The 26222-nt window shown below is 47.8% G+C and overlaps 2 protein-coding genes across 2 annotated transcripts in view; both read right to left on the reverse strand.

Annotated features, from left to right (window-relative positions):
* The window catches only part of pcloa (piccolo presynaptic cytomatrix protein a), a gene marked incomplete at both ends in the record, with an annotated part of 52223 nt that extends 43165 nt beyond the window's left edge, over positions 1 to 9058 (reverse strand). The window contains 3 exons of the mRNA XM_084483296.1: positions 2086 to 3153; positions 5171 to 6314; positions 8877 to 9058. Of these exons, the coding sequence (XP_084339422.1) occupies positions 2086 to 3153; positions 5171 to 6314; positions 8877 to 9058 (2394 nt within the window). The remainder of the gene's footprint in view (positions 1 to 2085; positions 3154 to 5170; positions 6315 to 8876) is intronic.
* Positions 9059 to 22352: 13294 nt separating this feature from the next.
* Positions 22353 to 26222, reverse strand: part of sema3aa (sema domain, immunoglobulin domain (Ig), short basic domain, secreted, (semaphorin) 3Aa) — a 28465-nt gene continuing 24595 nt past the window's right edge. Inside the window, exon 16 of the mRNA XM_084482719.1 lies at positions 22353 to 25934. Within this exon, the coding sequence (XP_084338845.1) occupies positions 25137 to 25934 (798 nt within the window). The 3' untranslated portion in view covers positions 22353 to 25136. The remainder of the gene's footprint in view (positions 25935 to 26222) is intronic.

The following is a 26222-nucleotide window of genomic DNA, read 5'->3' on the forward strand; positions in this document are numbered from 1 at the left end:
TAGCTGTTACTCACACACACACACACACACACACACACACACACACACACACACACACACACACACACACACACACACACACACACACACACACACACACACAGTGTACAAGGTCAGGATAGTGGTGGGCTTTTGACACAAGTGAGGAGGGTGGTTCTTGTACATGCTCATGCATGCGTACACTGCGGCTGTGCACGTTAACCTCGGCTGCACAGTCTGCGCACAATTTCACCACACATCCTCTCACCGGCTCTACGGACGGGTCAAAATCGGTCATGCCTTCCCTCGAAACAAAGTAATAGTTTACAGTATATAGGATACAGATCCACATGAATAAACCCTCAAGCCTTGAGATGCCTGAATCATGTTACTGAATGTCTGTTAAAAAACATCATTGCTGCTATGCGGTTTACAGAATCCATCGATTTCAGGCAGTAGATGTTTACGTCTCAAATCTCAACATAATGTTCCTCCATTTGGAACCATAATATTCAATCCTCATTCAACCAAAAAATACGGTTAAAAATAACTTTAAACGTACACGACAGAAGGCCGAGACCTTATAGTTATCTCTCTATAAATTCTATTAATTAAGAACAACAGTTCTATAGACATCACCAGAATGGCTAGCTTAGTGCTGAGCGTTAGCATCCAAGTTCTTCCCAAGTGAGGGGAAAACTGAACAGCCTTTAATCTTCACAACTTCTCCGGCTGCCAGAAATAGACCAACAGGGATTTCTCCCGGCGCTATTTGAAGCAAACATCCAACAAACAATGAGCCTGGAACACATGAAGGGTAAACAGCCCTCGCTAGCTCATAGCTGAAAGCACAGCGCTAAAACACAGGATTTTTGCACAGCCCTTTCTCTTACCGTTTATTCTCCAAGAAATTACTTAAAAATAACACTTAAAATCGATTGTCATTTTCCAATGACGACCCCTTGCTCGGCAGCCATAGATCATTCGAGAGGCACCGCCCATCCAGGCCCTATCTCTGTCACTTCCTAACACATACCAATGAGCCTGTGTGTGTTTGCTTAGAACCCGCTGAACCGTGAACTCTGCGTGGTCCGTGTATTCTGCTGAAGCTACGCAGAACGCCATCTGTTGGGTTCGCCGTTTCGCTGCATGCACTGTTGTGAAGCTGCATGGCGATGCACCGCGCTGCACCGTGGCAGCACCGGGCCGGCCCCGGGACAGGCAGGCCTGTAGTGTTTGGTTTCCAGGTCACTGTGTTGTTGTACGGGGCTGTCAGGGAATGCATAGCAGCTCACTCAGAGACACGGGCCTGTGGATGCATGCAGGCACGCATGCGCACCCACCCGTACAAATGCATGCACACATTCACCAATATACATACACACACACACACACTCACTGAACACACACACACACACACACACACACACACACACACACACACACACACACACACACACACACACACACACACACACACACACACACACACACACACACACACACACACACACACACACACAGATAATCATAAACTCTCCCACACACAGCGTTGCATTATAAAGTCAAATGTCAATTGTTTGAAGTGCTCCTCAATGATGAGGGGTCCATTAAACGCAAGCACACAAACACACGTTCAAGTTCACGCATGAGCCCACACACGCAGACACCCAGGTCCTTCATTGGCCCACACAGCTTGAGCGTAGCGGTCGAGTGAATGGATATTTCAGGAATGTCGGCCTGTCTAGGAGCGGTTCTGAGGCGGCTCGATACGATTGCTGCAACGAATGACATTAATGCAGAACTGCTTCCATCTGGTGAAATCTATTGCTGGTGGCTGATGGTATCTCACTGATGACCTATTTCAGGAGCCCATCCAGGGGAACTTTGTGTTCTATTTATATAGGATAGAATGCATAAATTACATGGTGGCCGTGCAATGAGTTGGGGAAACATTTCAGCGCGCATGGTCAACCCGATTTGTTCCAGCGTGTGATTCCACTAATGACGTTATTATGAGCGAGGCCTTTCAAAGAGGAGGTATTTGCTGCGTGTGTGTAGGTGTACTGATTTGTGCGATTTGTGCGTATACTACAGGCTCCTCACCTCTCCCTGCTGAGACGGGGTGTTGAAGCCACACAGGTTACACACGGTCTTCTTGCACTCGGAGCAGTGGCTGTAGTCGGGAGGCTCGCCGGATCCTATATTCATCTCAGCCTTGCACAGAGGGCAGTGTTCCCGAGCGACGGAGACCGGGGTGGGGGCGACGGGAACCGGGATCGGGGCGACGGAGACCGGGGTCGGGGCGGCAGGTGGAGCAGCAGGCGGAGGGGCAGCCGTGGCGGCAGGCGGAGAGGCAGGTGGAGGGGCAGGTGGAGCTGCCTCAGCCTCCTGAGCCTCCGGTTCCTCCGGGATATCCTCCCCACTGACCTCCGTGAAGGGGGAGTGGGCTCTCTTGGACGTGGCGGGCGGCGTGTCCGGAGCGGAGTCCGAGTCGGGCGGGGAGCCGGCGGCGGAGAAGGGCGACTCGGGGGGCGACCCCAGGTCCGAGTCCACGGAGGACTCCATGGGCGACCCGGGGGGCTGGTCGTCCGCCTTGCCGCCATCGCCGCCGCCGCTGACCAGGTTGGTGGCCGAGCTCAGGATGGACGAGCCGAAGCCGAACATCTGGGAGCGTGAGGTCGTCGGGGGCTTGGCAGACTCCTGCTTGGCCGGGGCTTGGGGCTTGGCCGATTCCACGAGCCCCCCTAGACCGCCAAACAGTTTCCCCGTCACAGACTCCGTCGCCTGGGCCGCGGACGCCGGGGCTTTGACCGAGTCAGTCAGGCCCCCCAGGCTGATGCCCCCAAAGCCCCCGAAGAAGCTGGACTCTTGCTTGGCCTTGGCCGGGGACGGCTGGGGGCTGCCCCGAGGCTGAAGGGGGCGGCCCGTCTTGGGGTCGATCTTAGGCGACCCGGCCGCGGAGGAGGCTGGGGACCGGGGTCCCGGGGAGCTGAGGCCCGGGGACTTGAGCCCCGAGTCGCTGGTGCTCTGCTGTCGGATCAGCAGCTTCCCCGGCTTGCCAGGCGACTGGCGTTGGGGCGAGGGGGGGGCAGAGCCCTTGGTCATACCCGGGGTGTCCATGCCGTCCATGGCGCGCTGCATCTGGCAGTTGAGACACAGCCACTCCTTCCCCTACACAAAGGAAACAGAAGGGGTTCGTTCCTCAGGCTGGAGATGAGGAACAATGCTCTGATATGTGGATGAGCACTGATGTGATGCTAGCGCTAATATTAGAAGCCCCCTGGCGAGGGGAGATCAAGCTGGAGTGAAGCCAGGAATAGGGACTACATTTCCCATGAGCCTCAGTTGTCACAAGCTGCTTTCACATCTGCACATGTACACATTTAAATTGGTGAGTTTCTTTTGAATACGTTTTTAATGAAAAAAAAATGTAACAAAAAATATTCAACACTTAATTGTGGCCAAAATATTGCATTGGTATTGTAGCTTTTATAGGGGAAAAGGAAATATCTTTAACAGATATCAAGGGAAAGATAGCAAGCATTTGGAACTTTGCTCTTTTGTTCTTTGCAAATACCGCACATTGAATCATTTAAAAGGCAGGTTGTTGAACAGCCATAAACCATTTGTAAAGCCCTAATGACGTGCATTAGCCTCTAATTGTTGATTAGAGGCAAATTCATTCAATTCAAAACATAGGAAGTCAATTAATCCATCAGCTTCAAATTATGTAGAAGCCTTTTTCCACATGATTTCAATTTCTCTTAAGGATGGATTTATATTTAGTAATTGCTAAATAAGACTAATTATTCAGAAACAAACAAAGCATGTGAATTGAATATTGTTCCAATTAAAAAGGAATGCATCATTCATTTGTGGCTTACTTTCTTTGTTTTAATGGCCACTCGTATTAAAGCCTGAAAATACCTTTTTTTTACTCAGGCAATATTTTAGATCTAAACAGATTAAGCCCTGCTAATGTGACGACCTATCCTGCATTATACCTCTGTTATCAGCACGGCTTGAAGACGTTTATCTGGACACCTGTTACTACAGCCCAGTACAATAGGGGTCCGGTGTGTACAGTGACTCAGTCATTAAACAAGCCAATGTTGACAGTTTGGTCACTATCTGCTGATACACTGGACACCCCATGCATGATCTTAAGGACCACGGTTGGTGTTAACACATTGTTTAGAGGTTGAAGATGAAGTGATGTGAATATAATATATTCACATCACTTCATCTTCAACCTCTATTTCAACTAATGTTGTATTGTTTAAATTAATATGACCTCAGAATTGATAGAATGAAGTAGAATACAGTAGAATAAAGTATACAGTTGTTTTTTTTCGCATGACTCTGAATGACAATCCAAACGGGACACTTTCTTGTTCATGGAGGAACAGGGCTATATTGCTGTTCAGGCGTTCGCTGTCTCTTGCACAAGTTACTCCAACTTGCTAAATTAAATATTTAGGGGGGTTAGGGCGGGGGTTCCCCAGATATTCGACATGACGTTACCTTATCCCCCAAATGCCCCAATAACAGATAGTACTGTGTTTGACAGAGGGCATTTTAATCCAAATATAGATATTTTTTATCAATATATTGTATCCTACTTTTCAAAAATGTGTGGATGTCCATTTAGTTGAAGTCTAGTTTTGAACCAGAAACAATCCATAGCACTACTATGTCACCCACAACGTCTTCACTTTTACTCTAAAATAAGATGTTTTTCCTTTAATGAAGTGCTGGCTTGCTCTTATCTGATCATATGAATATAGTTGGTCCAAATGTTTTCCCTGGGGGAGATGTGGCCTGTCTTTAGCTCATCTCTTTCAGTGGAGAGAAGACGTTAAAGAGATGGCATATTTAATCCCACTAGGAAATCTTGTTAGAGAGAAACGTTTTCTGTTCTTTCATTTAGCCCCAGTCATTTCTGTTGTGGTTCACAAAAATGGCCTTTCATATCCCTGTTTGTGTCATGTTAGTATTCACACTTTCAGTATTTCCTTCAAAAGTTGTGAATTGTTGTTGAATAAAATATGTTACTAAAAAGATAATAAAATAGCCAAGTGTAACCAGAAAGTGGTGTTAGAGCAGCCTAATTTAAAAGAAAAGAAAAGCACCAAAACAATAGAGGGAAATGGACTAAACCAAACCAAGGGAAAACTCTTGAACTCACCCCAGAGTCTGGAGGGCTGAAGCCACAGAGGTTGCAGACCTGGCTCTTACACACAGTGCAGCTGCAGTAGTTGGGGGGCTCCTGAGAGCCAACGTTGAGCTGGGTGGTCTTACAGAGACCACAGAGCCCACCGCCAGGCTTTCCCGGCCCCTGCTGGCCTGGGGGCCCCCCAGCCTTGGCCGGCTCCCCTGGCTTTGCACCCGGACCTTGCGGCTGGGGCCCGGGCTTCCCGGGTCCTTGTGAAGGAGGGCCAGACTTCTGCTGCTCCGGGCCCCCTGGTTTTTGGCCCTGACCGGGTGGTCCCTGTCCTGGGGGACCTTGGCCTTTCCTGGGCCCCTGCTGTCCCGGGGGTCCTTGGCCTTGTTTTGGCCCCTGTTGTCCAGGGGGCCCCTGCTGTGGTCCTTGGGGCCCTTGCCCTGGCTTTGGCCCCTGCTGTCCAGGGGGCCCCTGACCCTGTTTTTGGGGTCCTCCCTGCTGTGGTCCATGGGGCCCTTGCCCTGGCTTTGGCCCCTGCTGTCCAGGGGGCCCCTGACCCTGTTTTTGGGGTCCTCCCTGCTGTGGTCCATGGGGCCCTTGCCCTGGCTTTGGCCCCTGCTGTCCAGGGGGCCCCTGACCCTGTTTTGGGGGTCCTCCCTGCTGTGGTCCTGGGGGCCCTGGCTTTGGCCCCTGTTGTCCAGGGGGACCCTGTTTGGGAGGTCCTCCCTGCTGTGGCCCCCGGGGCCCGGGGCTTTGCTGAGGGCCCTTCCCCGGGGGTTTCCCCCCCTGTTTGGGCCCCGGCCCCGCCGCTGTGTCCCCCCCCTCCTCGTCGTCCCCAAACAGGCCGAACTTGGGGATGCTGACGGCGTCGCCCATGGAGGACATGGAGGAGGACACGGAGGATGTCATGGCGCTCAGGGGGTTGGCCCCGCTCAGGAAGCCCGAGCCGAACATGCTGGAGGTCTTGGGGGTTTCTGGGTCTTTAGGCTCCTGCCGGAATCGGGACTCGAGGAGGCTGAGGGAGGAGGGGCTGCGGCCCGGGGGGGCCCTGCCGACCGGGCCCTGGCCGAAGGCGTCGACCGTCCGGCTCTTGCTCAGACCTGTGGGGCCCCTGGACGCCCCGGAGCCTACCTGCTGGGAACGCCGCTGGGCATCGGCTTCCGGAGGTCTGGGGAGGAGAGAGAGGGAGAAAGACAACGTTAGTCTGGATGACTGCTTGGGTTTTATAACGCCCCCGGCTACATCTACACCTATCACATCTACAGCCGTTTACTGTATTCAGTCGTTCATCAGACACTTTTAATCAAAGCAACTTACAGTGATTTAAGAGACATCGTTAATGAGCAGAGACACAGGTCAGGTATTCTGCTCTGCAGGTGAACCTTAGGGTTACAACCTTTTGGGAACTTGGTTTTGGACTGTGAGAGTTTTGGACCACCATAAACTCTCATGGTGTGTGTATGTGTATGTGTGTGTACACAAGTACATGACTATAAATCCTAGCCTTCACAAATGATCCCACTCTTGGAAGATTTGGCGAACACGCTGGTTATATATACAGTGTATACAGCAGCATATATACAGAGTTTTCTTAACTATAATCTTGAAAAACTAACATGTCACAAGGGGCAAGTCATAAATAACCTCTCCTCTTGAATTATTGAGTCCAGTCTGGATTTGCAGTATGAGTCACCTACTCCCCTGCTTCAGTCTTTAGCAAATGGCCACGCCGGCTTTACGATGATGAGTTACATCACAATATTTTCTAGACATAAAATGTACCAATCAATGGAGATGGTTAAAACAAAACGAGACACAAAGTAATTCATACAAATTGTACAATTGTGTTTCTTGCTTTGACACACAAATAGGCAACTTTGAATCAATGTACTTGGACAATCTCCTGAAGGTTTAAAAGCGTCTAACAGTTATTCTCCTGTATGCTAATAGACACAATTCTTACACTGACATCCCGCTGGTCTCAATTCATTGTCCTACTCTTACGACATGCTGGGTTGCACTTGGGGGGCTGCCCATTTCCATCACTGCCATAAAGCAGAGACCTGTTGCCTCTGCGTCATCGCCCTAATGTAACAAGCAGCTCACTCAACACTCTGTGAACTCTTTAATACTTACACTCAGCACTAAATATAAAAGGCCCAGCTCACTTGCTGAACGGAACTGACAAGAGAGTGAGAGGTATTTGAAGAGAGACACAGATCATTTTTGACGGACACGTCCACGGGGCGAGCCGAGAAGACTTTTGTTAGCTCAAGGCAGCGAGACAACGGAAACGAACCTGCAGACACACTACTGCTAGCCGATCAATAGCATTAGCAGCACGGCTGGGAGACTCCATCAGTCAATGGAAAGCAGCAGTAGGCCTAATGAAAGAGGGTTGTGCTGAGACACACCATCTCCTACTACGTTGTTCATGCGGATTAACAAAATGTAAGGAGGCTACCACTTCAATAATCTACAAAGACCCGTTGGGCTTGTGTTATGCTGAGAGTAGGGATATCTACACTCCACTCCGGGCCTCTGTCTCCACAACACGCACTCACAATGTCAGCTGTGGATTTCAGCACCTTGGACAGCGCCTAAGATGCATGGAGACGTTTTGTCTCATTTGGCAATTCAATAAAGCAAAAAGGCTTTAACCAAAGCCTGCCATTGAAGGAACTGTATTTTTTTTTACCAGCAGTTCTATTTATAGTTATTTTTTTTATTTCCCCCTCCCACATTCTAATAAGAACAACGAGTAACGATTCAACCAAATTGAGGCAGATCGCACAGACACTGTTATGGCATCGACCATTCGTTTAGTCATTTCCGATTGCGACGGTCAGCGTGAGAGAACACAGAAGGAAAAGCCTTTTGGATTAAAATTCACGACCACCACCTCACCCTTTTTTTTTTTTTACAACAGACCACAATTTAAGGAATCTAAACCCAGTGCCAATATTGGCCAGCAGATAGGAGCGCAACGTGACCGACGCAGTCGGTGGCGTGTTTGTTTGGAGACGCTGCTGCTGACGCGCCTCTCCAGCAGAAAGAGAGAAAATAAACCAACAGCAGACTGGGAGAGGAGACTGGTCCTTTTTACCCAGCAGGCATTTCGATGATTTCACACAAACGCTTGTGGAGGTGTGTCTCTCCCAGAGCCTCACAAGTGTTAGGTAGGTACAAAATGATTAGCCAATAACAACTCTGGGCGGTGAGGCGATGACATCGTCGGTTCGACTGCAAATAAACACACACACACACACACACACACACACACACACACACACACACACACACACACACACACACACACACACACACACACACAATCTCTTGCCGTGTGTGTTTAGAATGCAGCATTAAGAAAGAAACACGCGAACCCCATTTTGTCGATAGATGCGCCGACTAGGCTGCTCCAAGGGGGGCTAATCAGAACTTATCCCCAGTGGTGGGCACAGGCGCGGTGCTCCCAGATGCCTGCACACCCCAGACGTTAACAGCCGCCCGATAACGTCAACGATACAAAATAAATAGTGAAGAAGCAACCGATTGTAAATGGGCGTGAACTTGTGGCCGCCTCTATGTGCAGCCTCAGCCGGAACACACGACCCTTTACCCGCAGTGGCACCACTCGATAACGCTGCGCGGTGGAGCCTATATGGCGGAGGTGGTGGAGACATTATTAAGGATGCGTTTATAATGTTTTGGTAAAAAGCAGCCCTGCCTTGTCCGCGCCCTTGACATGGCCGCGATGAGTTGCCTCCTGTCCTCCTCGCTGAGCTGGCTCAGGTCCGCCGGCCCCCCGCCGGGGACGCGCACGAAGCCCCCCTTGCCGTCAGGTGCGAGCCCCGCCGGTAGTCCAGAAAGGCCCCCCTCGCCTCCTTCGAGGCTCGCTTCGTTTCCCATGGCCGACCCCTCCCGCCCCCCCTTCCTGGATCAATACGCTGTTATCTTCTGGGTTTTCTGATCGAAGCTCCGTCCGACGAGGAAAACGAGGCCGTCGCCTGCTTGGTTTTTATTCGATCATCGCAGATTTGATTTCTCCGTCGTTACATCTCTCCGCGTCCGTAGCGTATCTCCCTCGCGTTCGGCGACTTGCGTGTCGTGCATCTCTGCAGCAGCAGCAGCAGCAGCAGCTGTTGTAAACGCGGTTTCCGTGAGGGGGTCTCGGTTCTACAACACCACCTCGATGCTGCTCCCTAACGCGCATGTCCACAGTCTGGCAGGTGATTAGAAGACATCGCCGAAGGAGTGGATGTTTTTAAAGAGACAATCTAAGGCGAAAACGGATTGTTTTCGTTGTGCAAAGGTGTACGAATCAGAGAAGGAAGTGGATTCTGAAAAACCCTTTCCCTTTTTTTAAAATCATATTTTAATCGGAACGTCATGAAAAAAGCAGTGGTTGCCTCTAACAGCTGTAGGTCTGCAATGAACTGACATTTACTGGCATATTTAGTAAATAAGTAAGGAAGCAAGTAGTAGGCACGTTGGAAACGAAGTCACTATGCAAGGTGTGTGTGTGTGTGTGTGTGTGTGTGTGTGTGTGTGTGTGTGTTTTCTCATGGTTGTTTTGGAACAATGCATTATTGCACCATCCCTCATTATTATATGGTATGAAAAGGCTGACAATCTTAGACTATATTTAGTCACTGTGCCGCGCGTATGCCTTCTCTTTGAACATAATGCACGGGTGTAGTGTTCGCTCTCCAGCAGCACAGAGACGTGCAGCAATATGACAGCTAACGCTCATTTAGTGTGGAGCCCCGGGGCCAGATGTGTTCCCTCTGTACCCGGCTTCCTGCTCTCCTTTGCCTGCCAGAGGTGCATGAGAAGACCCCCCCCTGTGGAGAGACTCGTGGAGCTGCAGCTCAGAAAGGAGAAAAAATACTAAATTGATCATCAAGCGGCGAATCCCTGTAGTTAAAATGACGTAACTCCTCTTTGAATAAATTTGAGGTCAGGATTGGGTTGTTTATTTAGTGTTATACATAAATATCAAACTGTTGGAGTTTAGCAAACGTCGCGTAGAAGTACCGGTCAGATCTCAACCTTTACGCACTAGATCAGACCTGCACTACTTTTTTCCACAGCCCATCCCACCACTCACACAGTTCTAACATAATAAATGAAATACACTCACATTTCATATATATGGCATATTCACAAGACAGAGTCTTATATATTCAGCTCTTAGCTCATCTTATCTTATGATACCGTAATATTCTGTGGGCATATATTCAGCCGTACCATAATATTCTGTAGGCATATATAGCCTCTGCTATCGAGATGTTCTTGAACAAGGCATGTTAATGTTCTTGAACATTAACACTATGATACTAGTGACACAATGACTACCTCGCATAACCATGAAATGTTGTACCAGCCAAATGTTCAATTCCTCTCGCCACTCCATATGTGTGCACATGTGATGGGTTTTGGGTCCTGATGTTGCTGCTCAAGGATGTGTGTGTGTGTGTGTGTGTGTGTGTGTGTGTGTGTGTGTGTGTGTGTGTGTGTGTGTGTGTGTGTGTGTGTGTGTGTGTGTGTGTGTGTGTGTGTGTGTGTGTGTGTGAGAGAGAGAGAAAAGGATATTGCTGCCAAATCATGATGATGTGTGTGTATGTGTGCTCGCATGTGTGCTATAGCCTTAAATCATGCAGCAACAAGATACACAGAGGTGCTGATACACACTTGCACGCTCATAAACACATGCAACGGCACAAAGACACACACACACACACACACACACACACACACACACACACACACACACACACTACTAATTATACTGGTCACAGACCATCAGATGGATCGTCATCCATTACCCTCCAGAGTGTGTATAATGCCACCGGTCCTGGCTGGCCTGGTCTAGACTCCAGAGAGCCACTATTACAACATCACTGAGCTTCAACCTCTATGTATCTTAGCTAACCGCCAGACATGTACTCTATCATAACCAATCTCTCTGAGCCACCATCACTCTCTCTCATTATTTTATTAGATGTCATCGTCGCCAATTCTTCATGACAAATGATTTGTGCGTCTGTGTGTTCAGTACAATAACAAAGTGTGTGATGGTTGTGTGTGTGGGGGAGTGCCGCTGGCCTTTTAAAAATGTAATTCGACGCCGGTAACCAGATCCCACCCACTGCACGCTGTTCATTAAATTTGAATCATTTGCAGCGCTATAGCGAGGGCTCCAACCTCCCACAGCTCAATTTCAGACTTACAGAAACAATTATACAAAACAACATGTAATACTATAGGAAATAGGCCAACACAGCAAAATATACAGCAGGTACTTTTACAATGCTCCAAGTCACCTAAAGTTAAAGATGCAAACAAATAACGGAGCCAAACAGAAGACACCTTCCAGTGTGCTAGGAAGACTTTGCTCCGCAATCGTACGGCACACAATTCCTCTTATTTCAAGAAATCCTCTTTAACTTCTCTATGAACAAAGTTCAGAGAGAGTAGCCACAGGTACATACCTTCACTCTAGCTGCTGGTACAGCACTCCTGTAGGAATGAGTTCTACTCAGAGGGTTCCGGAAGGTAAATGCGTGAGCAGGACGTCCCTGACCTGAGTGAGATGATTAATTTCTGGTACATTAGGACTGAGCCTATTAGTGGCCGGGCATGCGCCTAATTCCACGCTTAATGCCGACTCCTTCTGACCACTGACGAGCGAGACGCCCACGCTATAAATACTTTTAAAGGCACAGTGGGTCTCAATCCTATCTTCAAATTGGCAGCCTTCATCTGCGCACACACACACACACACACACACACACACACACACACAGATGTATTCAGTTACATGTGTTTGCATATACATGCACACACAAGTGCAATATGCATACACTTTCTTACACAAACATTCACACAGGGACACAAACGTGTACAATATACACATGCACATACACAGACACACGCCCACACACACACATGCACACACCCTCAAGGTTTTAATAATCCTCTTTTCTCCATGCGACGAGCCAATTACACTACCCCAGTATAAGCTGTTCTCTTCACACACACACACACACACACACACACACTGAAGTTCTGACTCCTAAAAAGGCTGTCATGACTGTCAAAAACAAGTTCACAGGACTGGCATATAAACATATTACGAACAATACACTTTTCCCATGGACAGAGTTTGTTGCTAATAGGTTTCAACCAAGAATGGATGAGGAACTAAATCACAGCTTAGACTTGTATTCTTCTCATAACATCAAAAAAAGAAATAGGAGAGACATTTTCTACACAAGGACCTCAGAATTAGATAAACTATATGACCCACCATTATCTGTCCAAAAATCGAAATCCACAAGCTGCCAAAAACACAAATGAAGAGATATACATTATACCCAGCCAAAACGTTTGATTACATGTATTGGCTTCGGACAGTTTTATAAATGAAAAGATAATGAGTTGACAAAATGCAGAATAAGTCACATAGTCATAGGGAACATAGTCATAGTGCCCTACATTCTCTACAGACTTCAGCATCCCTTTGTGCCATGGATGCTACAGATATTTGAGGCATGGTTTCCTCCTGAAACATCTCTTCCTTGTGACTCAGGCAGTGTAGCAGATGATGGGGGGGTCGGTTGATTTAACCTTGCTCCCTCCTTCTGTTCGGCCCTGCAAAAGGTCTGCAAACCACAACCTTATTATACACCCTCCCGGTCTGGGCTCAGAGCTATCCCTTTCAGACAATGGGCCCATTTGGAAATGGGCACAGGCAAACTCTGCACCAGGACATGCTGAAGGGCGAGCAATTCATTGGCCTATTAGTCTACAAGTTAAGGGGATTTCCTGGTCATTGTCTTGCCATCAATCTCTAAGGTACATGTTCACCCAGCAGCTTAGGGCCAACTCAGTGGAAATAAACGTTAAGGAGGTAAAGGTAGAACCAAGATGCTTAATGAAGATCCACACCAATGTTGACAACGACCAAATTTAGGCATCAGCACCCCTTCACCCCCGACCCATCGATTACCTAACATCACCACAGCCCACTTGGTTCTTGTAGTTCCAATGACCTTATAAGAGTCAATATAGTTATGGTTATACATAGGGTTATATACATGGTGAAAGGGTCCCAGTCTAATGACCATAAACAGTGCGGTGGACTACACTTCCCATGATCCTCTCCGCCCCTCGTGTCCTATTGGCTGGAATGCCAGTGTCACATTCACTCCTTGTGTTGCAGGTCTGAAGTGAGGCCTGAAATACACATCGCATGTGGATGCACACACCATTCACGACTCCCTAGCAACCACCTACGCCTGTCGTCAAGGTGGTGAATTCCAGGTGGTGATATTATCGTCTTGGGGGAGGGAGGGGGGAGGGAGAGGGCGGTGGCCTGATGGTGATTAACTGAGCTTGCCACTGATGATTCAGAGATCAACACACACACACACACACACACACACACGTCCTATCATTAGGATAAACACTTAAAGGATATTATTTACACATGTACAAAATATTGAAGATGACTCAAATCAATGTATGAAATATATTGTCCATTTGATTTTTGTTGCATTATATTTTGGTGTGTGTTAGTATGTTTGCGTTTGCGTGCGTGCGTGCGAGGAGGACCAGCCTGTGTTGCAGAAAAGGTGTCTTCACACATTTTCCCTCCCCAACCCCCGGGGAACTCAGTCCTCAAGACACACACACACACACACACACACACACACACACACACACACACACACACACACTAAATCCAGTTAGCTCAATTCAGATTCTGTTACTAAAGTTTTGAATCCATTATTTATGAGGGCCTGAACTTTTATATATTTTAATTTAAAAAGGTCAGTGGAGACAAGTCATAGAGATTACACATGAGTTATGGTCTCTCCATATACACGCATAGTGCATATGCAGCCTCCAACACACAGTTCACATTAAACTCACATTTCAACATGAGTGTGCATTGAGCCAACTCATTGGTATGTATGGGCAGATAGGTCTTGTGTCTTCATGTATTTTCATATGTTTTACAGCGTGCTTACTGCACGGCTGTAAAAAAGAAGCAGTAAAACTGGACAGAAGGTATGTTTTACAGGTCTTTCCTGTATATTGCACAGGCAAGAAATGATGATGGGAAAAATGCATGAAGATATAATGAGGTAAGGAAAGTGTGTGTGTGTGTGTGTGTGTGTGTGCGTGTGCGTGCGTGCGTGTGTGTGGGCCAAGGCATAAGAGCAGACAGAGAGAGAGAGAGAGAGAGAGAGAAAAGAGTGACATAGGAATGAAGCAGCCATGTGATTGGCTGTTGTCCTGTAGTCGTTGACCTAGATCTCCTCCGCCACCCTCGTCTCCTTGCCCAAGGACTCCTTTTCCCACAATGCTTTGGGTCTGCTCGCGGGCAGAGCACACGTCAAGCGTGGCGAGGGCGGCGTACTCTATGGAATTGTGAGGACACTGTGACACGCACAAACGTGGTCAATGACCACACACACACACACACACACACACACACACACACACACTGCGGTTGCGGTCAAGTAGGCAGAGACTTACAGATGTTTCTCGCTGACTCATGTACAGGAATTCACAGGGTGACTCATGATGCCTGCCTTATACACAGTAACACAGTAACACACTCTAACTCATTTTCTGTCACACACACACTAACCCTCTATGGGTTACACACACCCCTGCATTATTATGCATGTTTGAAGGTTCTATGCTTGTAAGCCACCTAGTGGTGAGTACAGGTATTGTGTGTGCATGTGCGTGTGCGTTCATTTACACATGAATGTATGAATAGGCAAGTATGAATGTATGCATCTTTGCATAAATATGCCTAGTTTGCATTAAAAAAAGATGTAAGCAATTAATCATGTGTTCTCGTGTGTGTGTGTGTGTGTGTGTGTGTGTGTGTGTGTGTGTGTGTGTGTGCGTGTGTGTGTGTGTGTGTGTGTGTGTGTGTGTGTGTGTTCCAGAGGAAGCAGATCAATAAAAGCCTCTGGGCTTCAGCACATGACTGCATCCCATTGAAATGCACGCTCGTTTGAGACTATAACTTTGATTACCCCTCAATTAAAAATGAAGGGACGATTATATTATTCAATGGGAGTTGAATGCAATTAATCAACGTTTATTGTTTTCATGATAATAATATGACTTGGACTTACTACTCGTATTGACGTCATAGCGGATGGTGGATGGGTCATAGACGTGCGTTGGTGATTAATTTGTGTTGCTTGACTGGTAGGACAAATATATAAAGTAACTGTACGGCTTCGAAGAGAGAGAGATCACAGACACACGAAAGACACAAGTCTTGTCTTCAGTTGACGGGAATGAAAGGAACAGGAGGCGATCAACACAGGAGAAACACATTGGACTAACAAGTCACAGGAAACGTCTCTGTGTCTCGTTAGTCAAGTGTCACTGAGGGAAGAGCAGGAACGTGGCCAGAGTCGTATTTTAAGTTGATGAATTTGCTAATGGAGCAAAAAGGAGCAGGAGAAACCAAACTCAAAGCCTGTTGGTCCCATGCAGTGACAACATGGCCACTGTGGTAGATGGTCTGCATTATACCGCGCTTTTCTAACCAGTGGCCACTCAGAGCACTTTACAATATTGCTCCACAGTCACCCATTCATGCACCCATTCATGCACACATTCACACACCGACAGCGGTGTCAGCCACGCAGGGCGACAGCCAGCTGGTCAGGAGTAATCAGGGTGAGGCGTCTCGCTCAGGGACACCTCGACACTCAGTTAGGAGGAGCCGGGGATCGAACCAGCAACCTTCCGGTTACCAGTCAAACAGGGCCCAGTTTACAGTTTCCCGAAAGCATCGTTAGCCTAAGTGGTTCATTAAGTTTGTCGTACGAGCATCGTACAGTTTTCACACCGTTTCCCGAAAGCATCATTGCGTAACGAACGTTGTGAAAACACACGTAGCTAACGAGGGCTCCAGGGGTACTCATAGGGTGCTAAGAGCATTGTTACCTTACTGGGAATTTACACCGCAGGCGAGAGAGACGTGAGCGTAACATAGGCGTATCAATTCACACCGCCGCCGTTTATTTCGCTATATTTTCAAGATTCATCAGATAATAGGCCTACACGTCATAACTGAGACGCTTCAGAAATGCTTGAAAATAGAAGTGAAGCGTTAAGCTTTGGTTGGCCGTGAGACAGGCGTAGAACGCTGCCGGTGTAAATCAGTGCACTAGTTTGAATGGATTCTATCTCTAGCTGAAGTCGGACGTTTGATGGCCGACTAAAAAACGCATCTAAAACGGCTCTGGTGTTAATTGGCCTTTAGCCTCAGTGGAGTCACCAGCTGGACATTCCGTGGTATTGGATGTGTTTTATTAAAACACATCCAATACCACGGAGTGCATGCGTACCAACAGCACTACGGGTAATGCATGAAGACAAACAGACCGTAGTAGTAGGAGTAAATCAAACTCAATACATTACATCTCCCTTCTTATCAAAGAAAAGGCATGTACCAGCTTAAATGTCCTGACTTCACGTCAAATTAACCTTGACATCCATTTTTCAGTTCAGTGACTTAAGTAAACAAAGTAACAAACAGTTAATACTTGTAACTTTAACTTTTGATCACACTAACTGGGAAGGAGAGGTTACCAGCACTTCACATCCATAGGTGTCTTTACCACATCTTGTCCCTCGCTAACTTAATGCACACAACTCATAAAGTCAGTCTCTCGGGCGGCTTGACAGCTCTGCCTCGCCAGGTGATGTACAGTTCACCTGCCCGGGCCTGAGCATGACTCAAGGGTTCTCTGGGAGGCGAGCGAGGCTGTTCAGATGGGGTAGGAGATAGCTGTTCCTTTTCAGCTGTCTGTTCCTTTTCAGCTGTCTGCTCTGGTGGCTCAGTCCGTAACTTATCACGTATCCAGTGGCGTGGACAGTTGGCGGCTGGAGTGCTTGTGCGAAGATGCTGACTGTTGCGGTGGTACTCCTTGTTTCCACTGTACACAACATAGGATCGCGGAGCACTGTGCTGTCTGACCACAACCGCTGGTGACCATGTGCGGCTACCAGGATAAGGCTGCATTCGGACCTCATCTCCAGGCTTGAGAGCAACACTAGGATTGCCTGCTGTCTTGCGGTCATGATAGTACTTTTGAATGTCCTTAGTCTTATCTAGCAGACGCTTGACTTTCAGTGGGTCGTAGGCTGTTGGTGCAAGGAGCTCACGTGCCATAGGCAGCTTGTTGTGTGGCCTCCTTCCCATGAGCAGTTGAGCTGGTGAAAGGCCTACTGACTCAAGGGGAGTAGTCCTGTAATCCAGTAGAGCAAGGTGTTTGTCTGGTGCCTTGTGCCAGAGCCTCTTCACAGTTTGCACGGCACGCTCCGCTTCACCGTTTGAGTGCGGCGTATGTGGGGAGGACGTGACGTGTAGGATGCTGTAACTCTTCATCATCTTCGTCATGGTTGCAGGAATGCCGTGCCTGCCAAACTGTGCTTTAAGTATATCTATGACAGTGCGACTGCACGTGTCTCTTAATCCGTCCACTTCAATGAACTTTGAGTAGTAGTCCACAAGCAGTATGTACTGTTTCCCTTCAAATTCAAAGAGGTCTGATGCTACCTTCTCAAGGGAAGTTTGGGTGTTTCTGTTGGTTTGAGTGGTTGTCTGGGCAGTTTATTCTGAAAATCTGCACACAAACTGCAGTTTCTGACTACTTCTTCCATTTGTGCACTCATACCTGGCCAGTAGAGGGCCTCACAAGCTCGCTATTTGCTTTTCACTATCCCCAGGTGTGATTGGTGTATGAGCCTCAGCATGTTCTCGCGCATGGTGGGGGGCACTACTATTCGCAGTCCTTTAAGGATGAGTCCATCGGACAACGCAAGCTGGCTTCTTGAGTCCCAATATGGCTGAATCTGAACGGGCACCTCACGTCTGTGCTCTGGCCAGCCAGACTGAATAACCTGTTGGAGAAAGCTTAGCTCTTCTTTTGTGTGTATTTGTAGTTCTATATACTTCTGATCACTGACGGAGACAAAGTTCAGCATGGAGATGCACTCTAAGCCATCCATCTCTGATGTGTTCTCAGATAGCTGTGCTCTGGACAGTGTGTCCGGGAGCTCCATGTCTAACAGTGAGATCATACCACTGCAAGCGAAGCAAGTGAAGACGCATTCTCTGAATCCGCATGGGTGTAGACAACAGGGATTTCTTGAAGATGTCTTCGAGAGGTTTGTAATCGTTGTACACTGTGACATGTGTTCCAAATATGTAATTGTGGAACTTGGTGCAGGCATGGACAATGGAGACAATGGACAATGTCTCTTTTTCAATTTGCGCATAGCACGTCTCTGCGTCAGTGAGTGACCTTGAGGAGAAAGCGATGGGCTGATCATCTTGCAGCAGGACTGCTCCTAGTCCGCTGCTGCTGGCATCACAGAATATCACAACAGGCTTTGCAGGATCAAAATACTTTAGCACTGGGGGATGTGTGCACAGCTCTTTTAGTTTGTCAAACGCCTGTTGCTGAGCTGGCTGCCATGCAAACTCCACATCTCTCTTTAGGAGCTGGCGCAGCGGCGCATCCACCTCACTGAGGTTAGGAATGAACTTCGACAGGTAAGTAACAAAGCCCAAGAAGCGGTGGACACCTTCTTTATCCAACGGTGGCGACATGCCCTGAACAGCTTCCACTTTCGCCGGGTCAGGCTTCAGACCATCAGCTGGTGTCCCACATATGGCACAGAAGGCTGGCATATGTAGCATTTGCTGAAGTTAAGCTTCAGGTTGTAGCTTGTAGCTTTCTCGACCACTCTGTGCAGAATTGCGTCGTGTTCCTGTACCGTGGGGGCAGCTATAAGGATGTCGTCCATCACGCTTACAGCTCCTGCAATGCCCTCGAGCATTTGGTCCATGATGCGCTGGTAGATTTCAGGCGCGCATTTTATACCAAAGGGGAGTCTAAGCCATCTAAACCGACCTATTGGTGTATTGAAGGAAATCCTGATTTTGCATCTAGGACTGAGAAGACTTTGGCACCTGGTATCATTGAGACAACCTCCTCTATGGTTTGCATGAGGTGATGTTCACTCGGTCACTTGGGTCTATGCAGATTCTCACCTTGCCATTTCTTACTATAGCGACCATGGAACTCACCCACTCAGTAGGCTGCTCAACTTTGGTAATGTAGCCATCTTCTTCCATTTCATGCAGTTCTCCAGTATCTTGCCTCTGAGAGCGGCTGCGTACAGGATGAACTACACCTTTTGCACCTGGTTCGAGCTTTATGGTGTATTTACCTGGCATGGTTCCAGTGGTGCGCTTCAGCTCTGGGAACTCAACAAGTCCAGCAGGAACACACTGTGTTTCAATATTGTCAGGGTTCTGTGTGTAGCGTTTCTCTGCGTCACTTTCCAGTACGTCAAGGCGCACAATCAGCCCCAGCGCCTCAGCTGAAGTGCCACTGAGCACATTCTCTTAAGCAATGTCCAAAATTTCAAACACTGCACTCACTTTACACGTTTTTGACTTGACTTGTAGATTAACAGCAGCTACAGGCTTTAGCCTGTGATTGGAGTATGAGCAGAGCACTGTCTCAGAGCACTGCAGCTCACCTGTGTGGGCAAGCAACTGGTAGCTATTTAGAGTCAATGTGTTACACTTTAAGATTAAGATTAAGATTAAGATACACTTTATTGTCCTTGGAAGGAAATTTGTCTTGGACTCCAATGCTGTCATATAAAGCTTCTTTACAGTAATAACAGTACAGGTACAGACAATACATACATATAGGCCACAGGCCTATATGCGATGCACACATACACACACACACCCACCCAAACCCTCCCTCGCCCACTGTATTATACCATGAGTCATGATCAATAGTACAATTGCACAGTTTGTTTGGTCCTGGGGGCATTTAGGATTGAGGTGGGCACAAATTAATTCCTAAAATGGTTCAGCCTGCAAGTGGGGACTCTGAAGCGTCTACCTGATGGTAGAAGCTGGTATTCTGTGTGCAGAATATGTGTCTGGTCAGACAAGATTTTCTCAGCTTGTCTGAGCACAGACTGCTCATAGATGGACTGCATGGGGAGCTTTTCATCACCTTCATAGCAGATTGAATCAGGCGCCCAATTTTTGATTTCAGCTGGACAGAAAGGTTACCGTACCAAGCAGACATCCCATACCTCAGAATACTCTCTAACACCGCCTGATAAAATAAGAACATAACTCTCTGGTTGACACCAAACACCCTGAATCTACACAGGAAGTACAGTCTTTGCTGCAGATGAGCGCACAGGTGATCAACGTGAACCTGCCAACTGAAACAGTTATCCAGATGGACACCAAGGTACCTATAAGAGCTGACTTGGTTGATTGTTCCCCCATGGATGCACAGTGGAGTATGGTCCCCTATGGCTTTAGGGTCCAGCACCATCTCCTCTGTCTTTTTGGTGTTTATGGTACTTTGCACCAGTATCAATTCTGAATGTCACTTCTTTAGACATAATTTCCAATTTGACCACCCATTTATCAACAGTGGGGTCTTCAGGCTGCATGATATTTATGCTCAGTATTTCCTCGTCATCTGGTGAGTCTTGGTCTGAGTCAATACTTACAGTGTTTACTGCACGCTTGTGGCACACTGCCACCCAGTGGTTGGGTTTGTGACAGTAGAAACAAACAGAGCCTTTTGCTGGACACTTGCCTTGGTTCCACTTGTGCTGTGGGTCTTTTCCACACTTGTTGCAGTTTTTTGACTAACTAACTGATGCTTGTTGTCGATAAGTAGAATTTCCTTTGTACGATCCTTCGTGAGAATGATCGTACGAGCTTGGAGCCATCGTTATCATAAACTAGGCCCTGCTCTACCTCCTGAGCCACGTGCCGCCAATTGACCTTTGACCTGGGGTATATACATATAGACTCTGATCTGAGCTTGGCCAGTGAAATAGGTTCATATAGGTTTGGTTGATACATATGGTATATATGAAAGCAACAGAAGCTGAAATGTTTAAGGGTCTGAACTGTGCTGAATGAAATGAAAATAAGATTATGGTAACCATGGCGACAAACGCCTGACACTTGAGACCAAGAAAGATGATTGTGATTGTGTCAATAGCCGGTTTCATATTACGCACACACACAGGCATGCAAACACACACACACACACACACACACACACACATGCACATACACACTAACTTCTGAATCTGGTTGAAATTGATGGGAAGAAATATGTGCAAAATAAAAATATATATATTGTGAATGGGGTGAATGAGACAACAATGAACTCTTGTGGTACATTATCGACATTACACCTTTTCTCCAGCCCCATCTCACATGTATGTATGTTCAATACTAGATTAAGACGACTTTATCCAAAGTGACATACAGTGTATATATTACTGCTGTTGGATTTGTCTTCCATTTGGGTCATCATCTTGATGACAACTTGTTCAATTATAACATTATAAGGTGAGATAGCATGCAGCTGGTGTATAGCACATGGTTCATACCATTTGAAGCGTCAATCCATTTGCATTAAACTGATTACTTCATTTTGATGTTATCGCCTGGCTGACAACAATACTGCACATGTCCCGGTTGAATCAGTTATAGACCAAGTTCAGTAATGCATTCTGATCATGACCATACCTACAGGGGCTGTTGGTAAGATTTAAGATCTAAAAATTGAAACATGAAACATGTTAGAAATACAAAAGCCAGCAGTCAGCTATTAGTGAGTGAAATGCTCTTTGGAGATCGCTCCCGGCTAAGTAATGACCAGTCAGGGCATCTCTACCCTGATTCCTGGTTCCTGGAATCCATCTTGCCAGCCAGTTACACATAGACAGCATAACACACCACAGGTGTGTGAATGCAACACGGGGCGTCTCTGCTTATGCTTTCTCTCTTTGCAATTCTGAAATCGTACCTCCAGCAGCTTTAACCTATCTGTACACACATTTGGGAAATGTATAAGTATACTATCAAATGTTATCATGAATAAATGATTAGCAACTGATTTTTATTTGTGATCACTGACCTGCAAATTAAAGTTATTATTAAATAGGATTAAATTCCATTGCTTCTACATTATACTTATATGTTCTCTTTTGTACATCTGTATACAAACAAGATATGACGTCAACCAAACACATTTGGAAATCCAATGGGGGTGAACTCAATGAAGAAAGCGCACAGCAGTAGATTTAATGATGTTTATTTAGACAACTGAATGCATGCCAGAAGGAACTGTTATACAGCAGCACTGTGCCCGAGACCTCCCTCTCTCTCTCCCTCTCTCTCGCTCTATACAACCACTAAAGAGGAAGAGAGAGAGACAGAGAGAAAGAGATAGAGATAGAGAGAGAGAGAGAGGGCGATGGTTAAGCTGGGACATCCAACTACAGGGTTCTGCTTGAGACGCTGTCCACTGTTGTAGTTTATTGCATCGACACATCGTATTCTCTTCAGGGTCATGTCAGACACGGAGGGACGTCCGCAGAACACTTAAGGAGGTTGGTTTTTCTAGACAGTTTTGGCTTTTGTTTTTTTGGTGGTGTTGGTACTGAACATAAAAAGAAGGGACCAAGGTTCATTTACATGGTTGGTTTCCAGGGAGCTTCACCTCGTCACACAAAACACGAATAGAGACGATAGAAAAGATGCACTTGCTGTAGCTAGGTAGCATTCACATGCAGTATAATGCGTCTTCTCCTCAGACTAGTTTCAACATTTTTCTGCACTATTTCTTAAACAGAGAGTCACAGCTAAAGGTTTTTTTTCTTCTTTTTTTTTTAAAATTTGTATTATCTTACATAGAATGGCTAATGACTGAGTGATTAGAATTTGGGTGAGTTAAGGAACTAAATAGGGAATGTGAAGTGACATCACGCCGGCGGCCATCTTGTGAGACCAACAGGGGTAGTGACCTCTAAACATGGCGCAGTGACCTCTAACCCTGGGACAGCGACCTCTAACTCCGGGGCAGCGACCTCTAAACATGTCGCGCTCACCACAGTGGTCAACAAGGTGCCACGTCAACCTCACATTCGCTTTAAGGCAAACATAAACAAAAACACACTAACCAACAAACAGAATATGGAACGGAATCTTAAATGTTGTGCTTTTACGTTCTTTCGGGGGGGGGGGGGGGGGGGGGGGTCCAGACGTAGAGATGTGTTCAAATGTTTAAACCCGGTGCTCGTGTTTCATGTCCCCTACGTTCGTTTGACGGGTCGTCTGGTCGGGGGGGGCCGTCCGTCGACTCCCTCGTTTGAGTCGCTGTTTCTTTCTCCAATGTGGATGAGCCCGAAAAAAAATACCGTAATATCAAAAATAAATGTAACCGTTTCACAAAAACCATCGGCAATAAATAATAGACAAGTGATGTCCTTGCACTGTATATATATGTACATACACAAAGAGTTAGGCTTGTTGTATATATGTACACAAGTCTATATCTGACTTAGCTTCAGCATAAACTTAACCATCCACAGCTTTTTATTTTTTTTCAATCCCAAGAAGAAAAAAAAGAACTTATCAAAAATAACTTAACACTTTTAAAAGTCCTTGGGAACAGGAGAGAGAGAGAGAGAGAGATGATGCAAATTGTGTTTTTACGATGCGGCTCGTACAAAATGGCTGCAATTGTTTGGAAATGAAATATGAAACAATTTAAAATATGTAACAATTTTATATTCATATATATGATAAAGGACGTACAAAAAAAAAAGGGTAAAATAATCGTAATGACTTGGTAAAATAAGTGTCAGAGGAGACTAGCTTATTGGAAACATTGATCGACGACAACATGCACGTTGCTATGCCGGCTTTGGGAGCACCGTGCTTCCGATGTGCTGTCCCGGCATTCCCGAACACCCCAAGAGTCACTGGTGCGTATCGCTGCCCCCACAAAATAAACCAGACTCTTTTCTCTTTAGCCTCTTTTGACCTTTGACCTTTGACCTCAAAGCCAAAGCTCCTGAGGATCACGCCCCCGACCGCTAGAACGCTCCTGACCAATCAGATTCAGGCTGGGACCCATGTGCGGTGTCCTCTTTGAAAATCTGTTGTTGTTGCCCAAACACATCCGAAAAGACTTTGAAAATACCAGTTTCTTTCTCCCGCATAAACAGTTCATTCAGATCTGTGTGTGTGTGTGTATGTTTCATTGTGCCTGTGTGTGTGTGCTTTTTGTTGGCCTAGTCTTCTCAAAGCAGCCAATCTTCTGATTCATATGCTCAGGTTCAAAGAGAGCTGGTTCCACGAACACACACACTTACACACCGTGACACACATACAGCCACTCCTCGTTTAAGGCCTTCTCCACACTTCACCGCCCAACGCACAGAGCTTGGGTGTCTTCACATCGTATCCTCTATAAAACCCTCCGGCCGGTCCTCTACCAGGCAGCGCTGGCTCCACTGCCGTCCCCGTAGAGTAGCTTATGTACAGAGTTCTCCCCCAGGGCATAGAGCGGTTCCTGGGCAGTATCATGAGCCCTCAGGTCCCTGCTCCATCTCGTTTCCAGTCCTGCGTCGCCTCAGTATTCATTGCACACGGACTGTGTGTTTGCATGTGTGCGCATGTGTGTGGTTATCTTTATGTGTGTACGTATGTTGACGCGTGATTCCTTTCGTAGGTCCGGTCCAACTGCAGCTGCGGGGGACTTGCTGACCGGTGGTTGGATGTATCTGTATGTGCATTTGTGTGAGAGTTGAGGAAGTGTTGCGTTGTGTTTGAGTGGCTGTTGGGATCTAAATGCGAAATCTGAGTTTGTGAGTCTGTCTGAGTGAGTGTGTGTCAATGTCTGTGTGTGTCTGTGTATGAGTTTAATGTTGTGTGTGTCTGTGTGTATGTCTGTGTGTGTGTGTCTGTGTGTGTGTGTGTGTGTGTGTGTGTGTACGTATGTGTGTGTGTGTGTGTGTGTGTGTGTACATATGTGTGTGTGTGTGTGTGTGTGTGTGTACGTGTGTGTGTGTCCTCTCAGACGCTGCGTGGGGGTCTCTGCAGCTCGTGCGTTCTCCTGTTGCGTCCCTTCTTGTTCTCCTGCATCCGTCTCCACTTGGCCGAGTGCTGGGTCCCCGCTCGGGGCCCCCCCGCGGCCTGGGACCCCCCCGCGGCCTGGGACCCCCCCGCGGCCTGGGACCCCTTGTTCTGGGTCTGAGTGTTCTGGCCCCTCGGGTTGTTCTTGGGCCCCTGTCCACTGGCCGCGACCCCGGTGGGGCTGGGTACACCCTTCTGGGCGCTCTGGACGGGCGGCGGGGCCCCCTCCGCCGCCTGGCCCCGGGCCCCCAGTCTGGGGCCGCTCTGCGCCGGGGTGCCCTGCTGCTTCTGGCCGTTGGGCCCTGAGGCCTTGGGTCTCATGGCGGCGGCGGCGGTCCCCACGGCGACGACCACGGGCCCCTGGGCGTCGCCGGCCGGCGCCTTGAACCTCTTCTGCTTGCGCTCCTTCTTCCACACGCGGTCGCAGAACTCCTCCACGCTGCTGAGGTCCGGGTGGTCCAGCAGGGACAGGAAGTCCCGGTACCACAGCCGGTGCTTGGAGCCCCCCGACTGGCCCCCGGCCCCGGTGCCGCCGCCCCCCAGGGCCCCCCCGGCGGCGGCAGCGGGCAGGATGTCGCCCAGCCGCTGGGTGGGGATGACCTGCAGCGTGAGGCGCAGCAGCGGCTGGATGAAGCCATGCTCCACGGCGTGGCAGTGGTACACGCCGGCGTCCGTCTGCGCCAGGCTGCGGATCAGCAGGCCCTGGTCCGTACGCAGAACACGCTCGTCAAGCTTCATCTAAAGCGAGGCCAGGGGAGAGAAGAAGAAGAGGGAGAAGAAGACATTGGATGAGACGGGGAGCGAGGGTTGATTGCACTTTAATAACCCTAACCCTCTAACCCTAACCCTAACCCTCTAACCCTAACCCTCTAACTCTAACCCTAATCCTCTAACCCTAACACTAACCCTAACCCTAACCCTCTAACCCTAACCCTCTAACTCTAACCCTAATCCTCTAACCCTAACACTAACCCGAACCCTAACCCTCTAACCCTAACCCTCTAACTCTAACCCTAATCCTCTAAC

Source organism: Micromesistius poutassou, assembly GCF_964030765.1.
Source record: "Micromesistius poutassou genome assembly, chromosome: 18".
In the NCBI taxonomy this organism is placed as follows: domain Eukaryota; kingdom Metazoa; phylum Chordata; class Actinopteri; order Gadiformes; family Gadidae; genus Micromesistius; species Micromesistius poutassou.